General features: G+C 46.5%; 1 protein-coding gene across 1 annotated transcript; it reads left to right on the top strand.

Moving 5' to 3' along the window:
* The first annotated feature begins 2,315 nt into the window (after positions 1-2,315).
* Positions 2,316-15,286, top strand: LOC115399942 (flocculation protein FLO11). The gene is made up of 4 exons (XM_030107603.1): positions 2,316-2,989; positions 10,614-10,833; positions 12,341-12,565; positions 12,738-15,286. The coding sequence occupies exons 1-4, from the start codon at positions 2,708-2,710 to the stop codon at positions 15,227-15,229; spliced, it is 3,219 nt and encodes a 1,072-aa protein (XP_029963463.1). The 5' UTR covers positions 2,316-2,707; the 3' UTR covers positions 15,230-15,286.
* The last annotated feature ends 866 nt before the right edge of the window (positions 15,287-16,152 follow it).

Here is a 16,152-nt window from a genome sequence, read left to right as displayed (position 1 = left end):
CTGGCTTGGCTGCTCGAGATTCTGCAGGCAGAAAGTGGTGCTACGTGCTGCGTCCCCTTCTGTCAAGTGCCAGATCTTTATGTTAACAGAAATACTGTTGTAATGTATGTAACTTCTAGAGTCACAACAGGAAAAAAAAGAAAAAAAGAAAAGTGGCCAAGACAAAGGACTGGACACTGTCACTGGGAGTTCACCAGAAATAACCGTGACCCTTCACTTCATTCTCGGTTTTTGTTCCTTTTTTCCATTCACAAGTTATTGTTCTGATGTGTCACGCAATGTGAACAAAACACCGTTCCCTGCACAGACAGTGTGTGAGTTGTTATTATCCCTTTTTTTTTTTTCCTTCCTGGCATGGAAACTATTTGAAAAGTTTCCAAGTTTTAAATTTTCCAACCATTTTAAGCTGACAATCCAGGTATTAGCTCTGTTATGGTTGAATTCACAGCATTCATTCAAAATACTAAAAACAGGGAAACAGTTTATGATATGGGACACAAGAATCACATGTAAACCTGCAAGTCACCTAAAGATTCAATAGAAATGGCACTTCTTAAGTCTTACAAAGATGTCAGGAGCCATCTGTCAGAGGACTTGAGGCAGTTTTCAACAGCTGGTGGTGGATGGGCGGTCCACCCTCCTTCCTGTCATCCTCTCTGCCTTGTGTTTGTGTCACCTAGCAGCCTTTTATTTTTAGTCGGTACAGTGGGCTGAGCAGGCAGCCACGCCGCTGTTCGGAAATAATACATGCCCCAGGTTTACTGTGAGCTCAAAATAAATCAAGGTTGTAAACAAGTGGGTTTGGACACAGACACAATAGAGACATAGGATGTTGGACAGAATTATTATTTCCACTGTTGCACACTTGGTATTTTTCCATGTCAGAGCTGGTAAGGTGGAGGATATGAGTGATTATGTTACTGCATGAATGGAGAATCTGTGAACAGACAGAGAGGCACGGCTTCTAACTGAAGCTGGAAGGAATGAGGACAGAAAAAAAGAACAAAACTAATTAAAAAAAGAAAAAAGTGAGTTGTGTGTTATTAATTTTGGCTCATGTTTGTATTTGAAAACAAGATCTCATTCAGCTTTACACCAATGACTTAAATAAAGTGTCTCATCTAATGAAAGTTGTAATATTTGCTGGTCACATCGCACTTTCAGCAACTTTTGAACCTAATCATTTCAATGTTAAATTAAATTAGATTATGGTTAACTTGTCATCCAGTCTGTGTAAAACCAAAATTGAGATTTTTGGAAAATTTTAAATAGTATAGACAGTTAAAAAGGCAATAATTACTATCTGTGGTGTTAAACAGTGGAACAACCTGTGAGGAAATTAAAGAAATGTCAAATATAATTAATTTTAAAAAGAAAAAGGAGTTACATGATTCATAAGTATTTATTAAAGGTTATTCAGTGGTTAAACCGCAGACCTGTTGATGTCAAACTGTATGAATGTGACACAGTGTGCTTAATTACCAGTTATGAGAGTAAAAAGGATACAGGGGTACATACAGTAATGGCTGTGCTGGGAAAGTAATAGATTATTTGCAAGTAATATATTATTATATTAGGTTGCCCACTTGCCAGTGCAAGTAATCTGTTACTTTCCCTTAAGGAATAGGAGTAAACAAGGTTTTTCTACTTCTTCCCTCTCCTTTTTCGTTCCTGTATATTTTAGATTAATGTCTGTTTTGGTGCTTTTTATTTCACGTGAATGTTATAATTACAGTATACATTTTGAAGCTTCTTCTAATTTCTGTCCTCACCTTTAGTGTAATTATTATTTTAATTATTTATTTATATGTAGTTTATTATTCAAATGTAGTTTAACTGACACCTAATCAAACTCCACAGCCATTAGAACAATGATTATTCATTTTCATATAACCAGGAGTTAATTGACACTGAAATGTAGACTATGTAAATATTAGTGGAGGCATAATATTTGTATAAACACAAGTGGATTGATTTTCCTCTCAGTTTTACTGCATGGTGAAGGATTTACAAGATCCTCATGTTGCTTGTTAAACCAGATCAAATGATCTGTCTGGAACTTCACTGCAGCAGCGGTGCTGACTGACGTGCGGTGGAGCTCTGACTGTGGGAACTGTTTGCTGCTTCTTCTCGTTTTGTCCACTGAAGTTGGACAGTCGGGGAATTTTTTATTTTTTTTCCCTGCGTCCTTTCGAAAAACTTGTCCGTCCAATCTGCGCTGAGCTCGGGGCGCAGAGGCTCCTCCTCTCCGCCTCCCGCGACCAGCCTCCGCCGCGCGCGCTCATTGTCTCATCGGGGACGCAGCGTCCCGACGCCCCGCTCCTCTCCGCCGGACGGCGTGGCTTCAGCTGAGGCAGGGAAGAGAGGCGCTGTCAGCGGACCGCCGCTCCGGGACTGATGTGAGACGCGTCTCCCCGGTGTTTCCTCGGTCTGCCGGTAGATATATTCATTAATTCATTAATTCTTGTGCCGGTGGAGCTGCGTGGAGCTGCGTGAGGCTGCGTGAAGCTGCATGGCACGTTCCAGATGGACACGACCACAGTGTGATTAACGCTGCCTCAAAGTGCCGCAATGCTCGTCTCCCCCGTCCGGACCCGCGCTGCTCGCCCCGGTGCCGGACCGTAGCCCGTTCGCCCCTCCTGGTCGGTCCGAGCGGCGGTCAGCAGCGGTGCGCCCCGGTTCCCCCGCAGCCGGCGCCGGGAGCAGGATGGCCGCCCGCCGCGGCTGCGTCAACTCGCTGTGGTCGGGCACCGAGCGCGTCCGCATCGGGGAGCGCCTCAAGGCGACGCTGGCCGGCGTGCTGGAGCTGGAGGTGCTCAGGTGCAAGCACCTGGAGATGGTGGACGGCGCGCTGGATGAGCGAGACCCCGCCGCCACCAGCACCGAGGAGGAGGAGGAGGAGGAGGAGGAGGAGGAGGAAGGCAGCGGGACCCCGGAAAGCGCCGCCTCGGATGCCGAGCATGGCTCTGCGACATCCCGCAGGCAACAGGTCAGTCAGTGCGTCTGCCGGCTCGACATGACGGGATTGTTAAATATGGATGCGGAGGCTGGTGGTGATCCGCCAGCAAGCCCGGTCCCTCTGCGGCGCGCGCACAGATCTTTATCGCTCTCCTTGCGGCGCGCGGCGGCGCAGCCGAGGGGATGAATACCGGATTCGAGGGGAGTCGGTGCCCGGGAGCATCCGAGCGTGAAGCCCGGTCGTTCTGTGTGACCGCGCCGCGTGGAGCAGATGTCATTGGGGTCAGGGAAGCGGCTCCCGTTCCCGTCTGGCTCTGCGCCCTGCCTCAAGGTTACACGAGAGGATGTGGTGGGATCGAGCCTCCAAAAAACCAGGTGCACGTTTTATTAGCACGCGCGCCTGCAACCAGACACTGCTGCCTTTGTGGGCCAGTGGCTGGGGAGAGATCATCAGCTCCAAATGGCTCTGTGGCACCGAGTGGGCATCCTGATTTCCCCCAACACAAAGTGAAGATCTATTTCACAACACTCAGTCCAAAACAAGTACAATTTTTATTATTATTTATTTTTATTTCGAAATGATAAATTCTTCAGTGCTGGGTGACCCATGAGGTCAGGGATGGTCTTCAAACACGTCCTCAGATACAGAGCAACCCATTTCTCAGACTCATCCTGAAATGGATACGCTGGTCTTTTTGTGCTGGGAATGTGGGGAATGTGGGCTGACATGTAATCCATGAGGGTATTGTGTGAACAGGTCCCATCCTGAAGCCTGGACACTGAGCCCAAAGCTGGTGCCCTCCTTTATTTGTTAGTATGAATCGATTTATAATTATAATAATGAAGTAATGAAAACCTCCCAGAAGTGAGAGAGACAACTGGATGCATCTTTAAAGATTAGAACAGTTCTGAACCTTATATCCAGCATTAAAACATCTTAATCCATCTGAATCCAGTTAATACAACAGAAAACAATTGGTTGGAGGGATAATGAAATAGAATCAGTTTGAAGACACATCCCAGCCGTCTTGTGCGGAACTAATTGCTTGGTTTTTATGGAATGGCCGTCTTCACTGCAGTTGAATTGCACCTTTCAGGCCAACACATCAAACAGTAATCAGAAGGGGACTTGTTCGGTGTTTTAACTGCATTGCACAGAAATATATAGTGCATTTGCATTATTTATGTATGAAGTAGTGATAAATGTCCTGATTTGGTCACACGATTGAAAGTCACAGCCCGATTTGAATAACTTAAAAACTGGCAAGTGTATTAAATAAAATGTTGCACTCTTGAGATTATTTGCTAATTCTTCGCTCTCAGGCTGTGGGGGTGTTTCCACGAACTGCAGCGTCCCGAACGTCCCCAAGCCGAGGGCCGAGAATGAAGGTCTTCGCTGAGATAGCGACTGTGTTCCAGAGACACACACAACACACACTAACAGTAATTGTTATGCATTATTACTGGTGATGGTGCCAGAGGCTGCTTGAAGATAAAGTAAGCCAACTAAATCTTTTCTGTTCTGATCAAAGTTTGTAAAAGCACCTTGTGTGAAGTGATTACTGCAGTGACAGATGCACCGGCTAATCCTCAGCCCCTCCGGTCCTTTGGCTCCGACTTTATCTCCTCATTTCAAACTTCAAGAAGGAATCTGACTGTCTTTAAACGGCCTCGCGAGGATCAGCAGCCCGGCATTGTACACCTGCTCAAAGATAAAAAAAAAAAAAAAAACGCTTCACAGCTTTAACTTTTGGCTGGATTTTGTGCAGAAGTTAATTTACACGTCAGCCAGTTCTGTCGTGTTTTTGAGCAGGAAATGTCAAACTTCTTCTGCTCAACTGCTTCAGCTGGGACTGCAGAATGCATGTCAATTTTTTTGATTGCAGTCCTGGACAGTATCGTTGCATGTTTAACTGAAACTGTGCGGCCATACAGTCTGGAGTGCCCCCCCCCCCCCCCCCAACAGGATCGCCACAGCAGATCACAAGCACAGTTTTGGCACTCACTCTACACCGGATGCCCTTGCTGACGGATCATGAGATGTTGGGGGTTTAAGGGCCTTGATCAGGGAGCCATTCGAGCAAACAAACGTCTGGGTATAAACTTTCCTCTCTAATCTGTAGACCTGTATTACAAAATAACTAAAATATATAACAAAATGACACATTGAGCATGGCACATTGTGTATTTTGTCTTGACTGCAGTGCAGATGTCGTAGGAGTAAAAACTTAATTGAGAGCATAACAGCAGTTATTCTGTGGTCACACTGTGCTCATTTTAACTAATAATAACTTTCCACTACAGAGACCAGCAGAATAAGCAAAGCCCCCGTTTTTCAGAAGACTGAACCAGCTTCAAAAGTCTATCACAAAGGAACTGCGCTGCTGGACATGCTATTTTGCACCCATTTCATTTAGTGCGGATTAGCTTTGGATCATATCCAGACTGTAATATTACAAATTGGTGATGTTTTCAAGGTCTGCTGCTGTTTGGAGTTTTCCATGCAAACATGAAACGGATCATGTGGCTGCAGCGCCGACAGTTCACTGTTATTCTGCAGAAAGTAGCAAATGCTTCATCACGGTCACTCCGCTCAGACTGTTATCCTGTGAATATGTGTTTCTGATGCCAGTGAGCGGCGTTAGTCACCAGCCTGCAGCACATTAATTCATCTTGTGTCTGAAACGGGCTCCAGCCGAGGTCACCTTTGCCGAGTGGTGTGTTTGCTTGACAAAATAATATCAAAATCTCAACATGTTGCAGCCGAGAGCGGAAAACACTTGAAATAATGAGACCGTGTCCGTGAGCGCGCGGACGGAAAATTGCAGTCCCGTTCTGAGAGAGGGCATCAATCTGCATGGAAGTGTGTCTCATAATGTGCCGCCTTCCTCGCCGCCCACCTACTGACATCGCCGCTGTTGTTTCCCCCCCGCGGTGCTGAGAGATCCTGCGGAGAGCATTGCTCATTCTCACCTCTGAAGGGAGCTGCCGGTGAGGCCTTGTGGGCTGGCACATGGCCGTTTGCCCCCGCCGGGCCGCACCAGCACACGCTCACACAAAGATCATTAGCATAAATGGAAACTTAATTGTTGTACCACATCTTTTCTCAACACTGTGGCCAGTAAGGATGAAGCAAGTGCATGTAGTTTTTGTGCTTTACGGTCACTTTACATTTGTCTTTGGACTTCCGATTGCATTAAAATACCCACATATGCAGAGGGAGAACATGCCAACTCCACAGTAAAACTATAAATGTCCAGTAAAGGGCTTTTCTTCATGATGAGACACAATTGGCAACCACTACGGAGGTCTTACCTGCAAATCTGCTATTTTCAGCACATCAGCAGTCAGGAGGTGCTTCACACTCGTTACTCACATTCATGGACGCCTGACAACCGGGTGGGACGGGAGAAATGAGAGACTAAACCACCGATCGGAAGACCTCCTGCTCTATCGACTGAGCCTCAGCCTTCCCAGTCAAAAAACAGACATCAGCCAGTCTGTTTTTAAAAATCAAACAAGTTTGTAACCAGAGGATTTGGTGGCTGCTCTGCAGGATCAGCTTCTTTTTTTTATTTTAGGACTAGACTCTTGAAATTTGATTCACCTTTTTTTTTTTTCAGTCTAATAACAGAGAGAGTTATCTCAGGGTAAATCCAGTGTGTCAGATCGGGATTACGGCCACACTGTGTCATCTGTGCCGTTTTAAAATAACTCAGCAGTCATGTGATGAACACCGGTGTTTGTGAAGCACGAAGGATTTTCCACAAAATTTTAACAACATAAGACAATGCTTCTTTTGTGATGTTTCTGGGAAGAAACAGTTTCTCGTGAGTATTATAATCAAGTCAGCTCTGTGCGATCAGCCCTCATAAATGGAAGTTTTGATGGAGTGAGTCATTTCTGAGTCTGTGAAACTGGAAAAATTTTGGCAAAACTACTTCTTCCTTCTGGTTGGTCCTCGTCTGTGTCATCCCTCGCTCGTCTTACCATTCGGTGTTCAAAAATAAAAATTCTCCTCTCTGGAAGAAAACACAGAAAACGAGAGTGGGAGAGTCAGAGAGAGTTGGAAAGCTTCCCTTAATTCACATATGCAGTTTGTTGTTTCATGAACAGACTGGATATTTTGATGATAACAATCGACATTTTTCAAGCAGAAGTGGAGGAAACACAGTTGTCATTTATACTATTAATAATAAAACCAATATCTGACAAAAGCAGGGAGTGTAGCTTTCATTCAGGCATCAAAGGACTTTTCAATCACCAAGAAACTGAATCCATGGTGAAGTTAATTGCTGGGTCCAGCTTTAATAAGCAGTGTCAACAGTCCTGTGTGTGTGTGTGTGAGTGTGTGTGCACCTTTTGAGGTCAGCCTGTCTTCAAAATAGGTTCAGTATTGGAAAGCATCGTCTTACATGGAGAGCTATTACCGTGACTTGTGGAGTGAAACAGCTTTTGTCTGATTTTTTTTTTTTTTTTTTGCCTGGGGATGTTTCTGACCTCACTGAAAAACTCTGGGAGCGTTGATACTTTCCTGTGCTCCGACAGGGCGAGTGAGATCCACCTGAACGTTGTGGGGAAAGCACATCAGTCTGCTGAGTGGCGGAGATGAATATGCACAGCGTGGGCCGTCTTTTAAATTCCAACACCGCATTAATAATGCATGGCACAATAAATGCTGCGCTGCCCAGGAGCGAAGAACAACTTCCTCTCAGCGAGCTCGCTCTCTCGGCCCTGGTTGACCAAACTGCCCTGCCCCGGCGTGGCAGCCCCTGCCATTTGTCTAGCAGATGACATAATGCGCCTATTAGGAGGGGGCGTGCTGCCTGTGCAGCCGCGATTACTGCAGTATTATCGTCCAATCGACCTGTGCGTTTTCTACATGTTGCTCCAGAGGGGCTCCACTCCTCCCTTATGCGAGCAGATATCAGGTTACAGACTTCCACCCTCCTGTCTGCTCGCCTCCTATGATTTGATCACTGCGTAACATAATATCCTGCAACAAGCAACGCGTCTTCCTGCTTAGGCTGAGAGTTTAGCTGACATTTGCACACTTTTAAAGTATTTAATATCCTTAACTTGACAGAATTAGAGGACTTAAGTCGAGGCCTGTAAAGAGATACACCAAGTTTTGTGCGTGTGTGTGTGTGTGTGCATTTCTGGCAGAAGTAGGATTGTTCAGCGACTCAAACATGAGTGGAAGCCATGCCAGGACTGCACCGTGCATGTGCTGAGGCTGCGGATGAGTTAAACATCTCGCCGAGTGTGTTGTGCTGTTGTGTGTCTGTGTGGGAGGAGAGAGAGCGAGTGAGCGAGCAGCTGTAGCTATGGTGAGTAGGGGGCGGCCGGCTCACAGGATATTATGGAAGCGGGCAGGGTGGGATTATTTGTTGAGGGGAGTGTGGGGGAGGTGGGGGTCCTTCAAGATGCCCTTCTCTCTCGCCCGGCAACCACTGCTGCCCCCCCCCCCTTGGCTTACCTCACCCTCCCCTCACCCGCCTTCACTCACTATGTGACTCACTCTTATTTTTACCTCTTTTTTTTGTCCCTTTTGCCTGGTTTTGGTCACCCACTCAACCACGACTCACTGTCGACTCACAGTCGCACAGGGGGCCGGATCCCCGGGGAGGCGGCGGGTATAGCCTAAAAAGATGGGTGAAAGTCTGAAACTGTTTACCCAAACTTAGCACCATAGTCTTGTTTCTGGTCATTTTAAGTATAATATAATTACCAGGGAAGATGTGAGTGAGATACTGGAACGTATTGAGAGAATTTACACTTTTATTCAGGAAGACTTTGATAATTATTTTAAACAAAAAAAAAACACAACCTTCCTTTCTTACAAAAAACAAGTGTTGGAGAAAGTTAAAAACGGTCTTAGTATTGAAGATGCAGTGTCTTAAAATAAGTTCCAATCACTGACTGACGGCTGTGATCGTCTCTCATAATGAGTGTAACGACACATTTTGAACAGAAACTATACATATCTATACATTTTAAGTTTCCGTCCGTCGCCCCCTCCCCTGTTTCTTTCCTTCCTGCCGCTCTGGCTTCTCTTTTGTTACGTCATCTGTCGTCTCCCATTATCCTCTGAATCCCCCTCCTCTGCTGTCACCCAGCAGTGAGTCACTACCTGTATTGTTTCCTCAGTAACCAGAGGATTGATCAGCCCCGCTCACAGTGTTTCTGTTGTCCGGGCGCGATCAGACTAATGCAGGAGGCTCTTGGCTGCTCTCCTGGAGAGATGGGCCGGGAGCGGTGGGTGGGCGGGGGAGATTTGGAGGATAATTGGAGGAGGGGGTTTCTCTTTTGAGCCTCTACTAATCTGGGAAATGGAGGCACTCTGCTAACTTGATGGAGCGATTGTTATTCTTGTGTGTGTGTATGTGTGTGTGTGTATGGATGAGGCCTCATGCTTGACTGTTCCAGTAAGTGTGACGTGATGTGGTCGTTGCATGTTCCTGGTAAATGATATCACGACCATTCAGATCCACGCGTCTCTTCACATGAGTCTAATTGTGCCTCGGCGATGCCAAAGACATGCAGGGGTCAAGAGTTGTGTTTGCCGAACGGCGGCTTTATTGTCGGCGCTATGAAGCAACCGAGGACATTTATTCAAGTGCAGCGCTTCCAGGCATCTTATCTCTATTCGTGACTCTTTTTCTGCTTTACTAGATTATATTAAAAAAGAAAGAAAGAAAGAATGGTGATAAGTCTCATAGCAAATAAATTTCGCTCATCTGAAGTTTCTGTGTGGAATTTACATGTTCTCCCTGTGCAGTACTAGCTTTTCCACCGGTTTCCTAGGTAACATCCCATTTTGTCTACTCTGTTTCTGACATATATTCCCATTTCGTCTACTGTGTATTTTCCCCACGTTTCACTGGTTTTCCACAGGTACTATATTTTGACCGATTTTTACCCTTTTAAATACTAAACTTCAACACGAAACACCATTTTTCTCAACATGTTTCACTACTTTCCTCTTGCAGTCCAAAGACATACAGTATACTACATTAGAGAATTAGACCCATAGGATAAAGTGGGCGTTGAAGAAAAATAAAATGAAGGGATTTGTATTGAAAGAAAGGTTTTATGATCGCTGGTGAATTGGTGATTTCTGCAATTGTGTTGTTTTTGTCAATATTGAAGATTCCAGCATATTCACCCGGTATGAAGTCAAAGTGGTGAAAACATGAAGCCTATTCATTGACAGTGGAGCATTGTACACGGTTGAAGTGGAGCAGGAAACGTTTTGTCCCAGAACCTTGTATTAGTGATATCTGACCTTGATATTTTATCATAACACAATAAATCAATATAAGTAGCCTGAGGTCCAACTATCTCACATATCTCTTGTCCAAATCAATCATTGTTAGTATTATTATGATAAAATATGTTTTTATAAGGAGAGACAGGAAGTGAAATGCTTTCATCACCTGCACTTTAACCACAGCGTTATTTTATGTTGTTATTATTGGAAGATCATTGTTGATTTATGAAACTGTAGAAATCTATTTTCAACACCTTTCTGACTTCCTCAGTGTGTAGCGTTCAGCTGCAGTTTGTGGCTTTCCTCAGTGGAGGTTTTCTTGTACTGTGATCGTGATTTAAGCTTGTTTCATATTCTTAAAGATCACATATTTTCTTTTCAGGCTGCTTCTCCCTCGGATACGCCGGCCCTGCCCTGTCAGAGCAGCCCGGAGGACTGTGGCAGTAGCTCGGGTGATGGGACGGCTCACTTCTCCTCGGGCAGGGGGAGCAACTCGCGCTGGTCCACTCTGTCGTGGGACGCTCCGTCTGACCTGCTCTCCCCCCTGACCCCCGACCCCAGTGGTTTAGTCCACCTCGATAGCGACTCCAGACCGAGTTCAGGTAAATACCTGCTCACCTAAACTGTTGGAGTGGCGTGATAACGACGCTGACCTGTGCAGTGACCAACAGCCTGTCACCTCGTTCTCAACTGCGGCTCACCTTGAGAGTTCCCATTAAACATTAACCACCTTTCTTTTGTTTGCATACGCTCTGTGCGAATTGGCTCTCGCCCCGTTTCTTTCTGGTTGTCACCGCTTCAAGTCTTTCTTTTCAAACTTTCATAGATATCCTGTAAATGCACTCCCTGTGACTCCCAGAACATTTTTTCTCTCTTTGCTATCAACTCCTACATACTTTTTAAAGAACAGCTCCTTACTTTCTTTGGCAAAAACTGTGTAAATAATTAAGCAAGAGCCTGACTCCCCAAAGCTTTTGCTATTGCAAAATAAATTTTAAGTTATTTTGCTAATATTAGTTTTCAATTTTTCCATTTAAACTCTATCTTTGGATTTGCTGCTGAGCCAAAGCGCTGACAGCTGCGCTGACTACATGTTAAACAGAGGAACCTGCACCGTGACGCCCTTCTTCAGGAATTTTAATGAAGTTTGAGTTTCTGTTGGTGATGTCTCCTCATTGTTCAGCGGCTGACCGAATGTTTACCTGATCCTCACCACAGAGCTACATTTAGAAACTGAAGCCATCCATGTAAAACTGGAACGGTAAATAGTCAGAGAAGCAGCTCTTGTCATAAGCTTTCATACTCTTTATTCACGCCTTGTCTTTGTGAACAGTCCTACAAGAAACAGAAATCAGTTTTCGTCCAACATCACCAGCACTCCCGGTCAATTCTATATTTAAAACAAATTCTGAGTTTTCAGTTGATTGTAATTTTAAAGATTTATTGTTATTAAATGTGTCAGTGCAAAACAGATTGTTATGCAATGCCGCACTTCACGCCAAATGTTATTAAAAGATGGAGAATCTTGATGTCAAGCCCAAAAGTGGAGGAAAATAAATGTTTTCCTTCAGAACCACCAGTGAATATTGGCACTGCACAGTTAATACAGTGACAGAATAAGTGTGAAGCTACGTCGGTGTGCTTACAGATAATGTAGATGTGATGCAACTCTTGAGAGCAACAGTTACTATTGTTAAATTATTGAAGCCCTTATTCTGAAGCTGATTCATTAAAACATTTTAATTTCTTTTTATCAGTTTCCTCTTGATTTGACAAGCAATAGCTACATTGAAATAACAAATATAAGACTGTCAACAACACAATGAGTGAGTCTGAACGGTTGCACAAGTTACATTTAAGAAGAGATCTAAAACTTCAGTGTTTTTCTAAGATGCAGCATGTCTTTCACTGTAACATATAATTACATGAAGGCATTTTGAGAGACAGCAGTTTAAAAACATGACAATTATTCTTGGTTTTTCAAAAAATAGTCACATAAAACACAAGGAGAATTGGGGGCTGTGAAATCATGAAAAGGCTGTGATTACAGACAATTTGCTGGACTCTTGTTTTTCATGTGCAGATTATGTGTCTTCTACTTTTGTCAAGGTTTCTATTCAGTGAGTGGAAGCTCGCTGTCCGACTCGTGCTACTCGGTGTCCAGTGAAGCTGCTCACGGAGGGCCGGCGCCACCTGCCAGACCCCAGAAGCTTTGGGAACAGACTCCGCTGCCCACTGACAGCTTGTGGTCGGAAGGTGCCGTTCCCGTACAGCAGCCTGCACCCCAAAGCAGCCAGGAGGACTCCGCAACACCGGAAAAGACCCCCGTTTCAGGTGAGCTGCAGCAGACTCCAGAACTTCAGCATCAGAAAAAAGTCAAAAATATTCAAGTCGTTGTTTCGACTGCGAACATAAGTCAAGGTCTGAAATCTAAATGTAAATATTTGGTGAATGATACTCAGATGAAATGTTTTGTCTGACATTGTTCTTTTCTCGTCTTTTGCAGTCCATAGTGACCTTGAGGCAACTGGTCTGAGGTTTCTGTCTGACCTTTGCTCAGGACTTGGTGACTCTCTGATTTCTTCCCTCGTGCCGCTTCTCAATCCTGCGTCCCCTTCCTCCTCGCTGCATTCAAAACCTCAGCTGGACCCTCGCTACTGCACAGACCTGGTGTCCCGCCGGACCAAAGAGGTGTACTCCTACCCCAGCCCACTGCACGCTGTTGCCCTCCAGAGCCCCCTCTTTACCTCCCAAAGCCAGGAACAATCAGCCTCTGCAAGTCCTGAGGGACTGCAGCAAAATGAGGAAGAGTCCGGCGCTGACCCGACTCTTCCCGTCCAACCTCAGCAGCGTCCCGCGCCGCCCTCCTTTAGCAAGTTGGAGCAGTACATTTTTCGGCTCGCTCGCCAGTACCACGGCCGGGCGACCTCCTCCAACTGTGACATCCCTTCAACTGCCACCCCCGGTCCAGCGACCCACAGAGGTATTGGTACTCCAGGGAAAAGCCATGGCTCCACTCAGTCCCTTTCTGCCTTTGAGAGCCGCAGTACGCCCTCCACCCTTCCAGGGGGCAGCATTACACCCTGCAAGTCACTGCTGGGTAACTCAGCCAGGGTCAGCCTTAGCACCACTGGGAAAAAAGCCACCAGGAATTCAATCAACCTGGGTAACCTTCCTTCAGCCACCGGAGAAGACTTGAGCATAAATCTGCATCTGAACCTCAACCTGAACCTGACTCCTGGTCTAAATTCCAGCTGTGGACTGGTGGATAATCCCAAAAATGGAAGCTGTGGAGCTTCTGCCTCATCACTTGCTTCAGCAACACCCACTCCGGCGCTGCGTTCACGACCTCGCATTTCAACTTGTCCGAGCAGCCTGAACCACCGCAGCTCCCTGGAGGTGCCTTCAGGATCTGGAGCCAGTTCGGCGTTCGGTTCTTCGGCCTTCTGCCGGTCTTTAGACTGGGGCCCCGCCGCACCGCCCGAGACTGGACTGTCAGTGTTTGGTCCGAGCGCCGGGTCGGCTCCCGGCTCCCAGCGCAGCAGCTTGATACAGGAGCCCAGCACCAGTCCTAAGCTGAGCGAGGACTCCCCCATGGTGGGGGAGATATCCCGCCTCTCCGGCTTGTCCCGGGCTGTTGTGGTTGGACTCATGGAGCAAGGCGTGGAGTTGGACATAGACTGCTTCCAAACTGATCCTGCAGGTGAGGTTAGGGGCCACAGTAGAACTCACCTGACAGCCCAGCCGGAGCACGAGTACAGCGGAATAACCGAGCTCAGCCCCCAGAGACCCATACAGCTCTCTCTCAGTGTCACCCATTCCCCGCAGTCCCAGTCCAGCCTCACCCCTCCCCTCTCACATGCCAGCAGCCCGATCCACCCCTACCAGTCCATCCACATCCCTTCTCCTCACTACTCCTCGCACTGTCACTACCAGCAAGTTCCTTACTCGTCCGACCTCCCCTCCTCCACAGCATCCTCTCCCGCCTCCCGCCCGACCCCACGGGGTCGCTCTCCCCCACGCCCTCTCCAGCCATCCCCGCTGGGTGCCACCCCTCTCTCAGTTTTCCGAAGGGATGCACCCTTCCAGTGTTCCCTTCCCCGGACCATGACCAGGACGTCTCCCATGGAGCACGGCGGTTTCCAGAACAGAGGAGGGTCACTCCGTCAGGGTGGCGGAGACGGCAAGTGGAAGGGGGCGGAGGGGGAGGGACTGTACCGAGGGAAACACGCCTCCCACAAGTTGATCAGAGCGGCGACGGTCAGCAGCTACGCCAGGGCAGATGACTACAGCTCAGTTTGGGGCGACGAAGCGGAGAGGTCACAAAAATCAGCCCAGACACCCAGGAAATCTTCCAACAAACTCTGGAAGGGCTTTGAGGGACGCCTCTGGGGCAAAGAGTCCGAGAATGAAAAGGAGGAGATGGACAGAGCCGAGTACGGCTACGGCTGGAGGAGGAACAGCATCGGGAGCTGGAGGAGGGAGCAGAGGAAGATGAAGACGTCATCCGGCGGAGGTGACAAGAAGCTGAAAGCAGACAACTCCCCTATCTTCTCCAAGAAGAGGGGGAAGGAAGAGGGAGAGCGACGCAGCTCCAGCCTCAGGCTTTCCAGGAGGGCTTTGTTCAGGAGCGAGTCGCAGGGCTTGCTGGTGCCTCAGCACTACAATGAGGAGCCCTCCAGGCGGGCGCACTGGGTCTCCTCCCTGGATGTCGGCCACGGCGGAATGGGGATCGGTAAAAACGAAGGGGTCCGACGACTCAGAGCAAAAGAGGAAGACAAACGTCTGTCCTCTACCGCCAGCCTCTTTAACCTCTCTCGCTCTCAGAGCCTCGAAGGGAGCTGCCATTCCCTCTCTCCCCTCTCCTCCCCGTCGTTTTCTCCTTCCCCTCCTCCACGGATGACTCTCCAGCGCTCCAAATCACTGAGGGATTTAGGGAGGAGGATGTTTGGCTCCATGAGGTCCCTGAGTCTCAGGCGGAAGCCGTCCAAGAAGTGACGTGTACTATAAACGAACATCACAGTAGACGCATCTTCCATGTGTTAGACTAAAAAACACCAGTGATTCTTAGTATTATATTTGATGTAAAAGAAAGTGCCATTGTTTCTGATCGTGACATTTTGATGACTGATCCAACAAGACACACTGGTTCTGTAACTCCATGGACATTTTATTATTCATCACCATGATGGAAGTTTCTCTCAGGCACATAAAGTCTGTAAACCCTGCTATTGATTTGTTTTATTGCTCACATCATCCATTCTCGAAATGTTTGAGGGCATTTTTCTTATAATGTCCCAAAACTGCAAAAAAAAAAAATGTGTGAAACTATAGCAAGTCTGTAGTTTAATTGGAATAATATGAAACACAGCCATTTCTATAGTCAACAGTGCACCCTGCAGGTGGAGCCCAGAAGCTTTATTTAGGAGCCACAGAAAACTGGATTTTTGAGGAATGGTCCCATTTGACATATTTTTGAAGGTCCCTGCAAAGGGAATATTATTTAGAAATCCATCTGTGGCTGTAAAATAAAAAATATTAAAGATTCTAAAAACATTGTTACTAACTATATGGAGCTTATTTGCATAATGGTCCAACTCTTGTGTAAAGATGTGTATGAATGTGTATCTCTGCATGCTGCTCTGTGACTTGTTCAGTGATAATAGCTATTGTGAGAATGTGATGTTCCTCTTGATTATGGGCAATAGCATCTCAGAAGTACAATCATATTGGCCAGACAATGACCAAAACCAAGCAAATACTCTTTAACTTGATATTTTGCTCAGGATTTTGAAATAAATATTGAATGAATAAATTATTGATGAGTTATTTGAAATACATTTGTGGCTTCTGACAAATGAATAAACCACTAACTGAACTTGTACTTCGCCTCTAATACCTAAATTGAATGTTTTTGTGCA

The sequence above is a fragment of the Salarias fasciatus genome, chromosome 2, assembly GCF_902148845.1.
Source record: "Salarias fasciatus chromosome 2, fSalaFa1.1, whole genome shotgun sequence".
Classification (NCBI taxonomy): Eukaryota; Metazoa; Chordata; class Actinopteri; order Blenniiformes; family Blenniidae; genus Salarias; species Salarias fasciatus.
This window is presented reverse-complemented; position numbering and strand designations above follow the sequence as displayed.

What these genes read in the sequence shown, in the direction of transcription:
- LOC115399942 (XM_030107603.1), top strand. Translation starts at nt 2,708, where the DNA reads ATGGCCGCCCGCCGCGGCTGCGTCAACTCGCTGTGGTCGGGCACCGAG. An exon ending in CGACTCCAGACCGAGTTCAG is followed by an intron (nt 10,834 to 12,340) that starts GTAAATACCTGC and finishes ACTTTTGTCAAG; the next exon opens with GTTTCTATTCAGTGAGTGGA. An exon ending in GGAAAAGACCCCCGTTTCAG is followed by an intron (nt 12,566 to 12,737) that starts GTGAGCTGCAGC and finishes CGTCTTTTGCAG; the next exon opens with TCCATAGTGACCTTGAGGCA.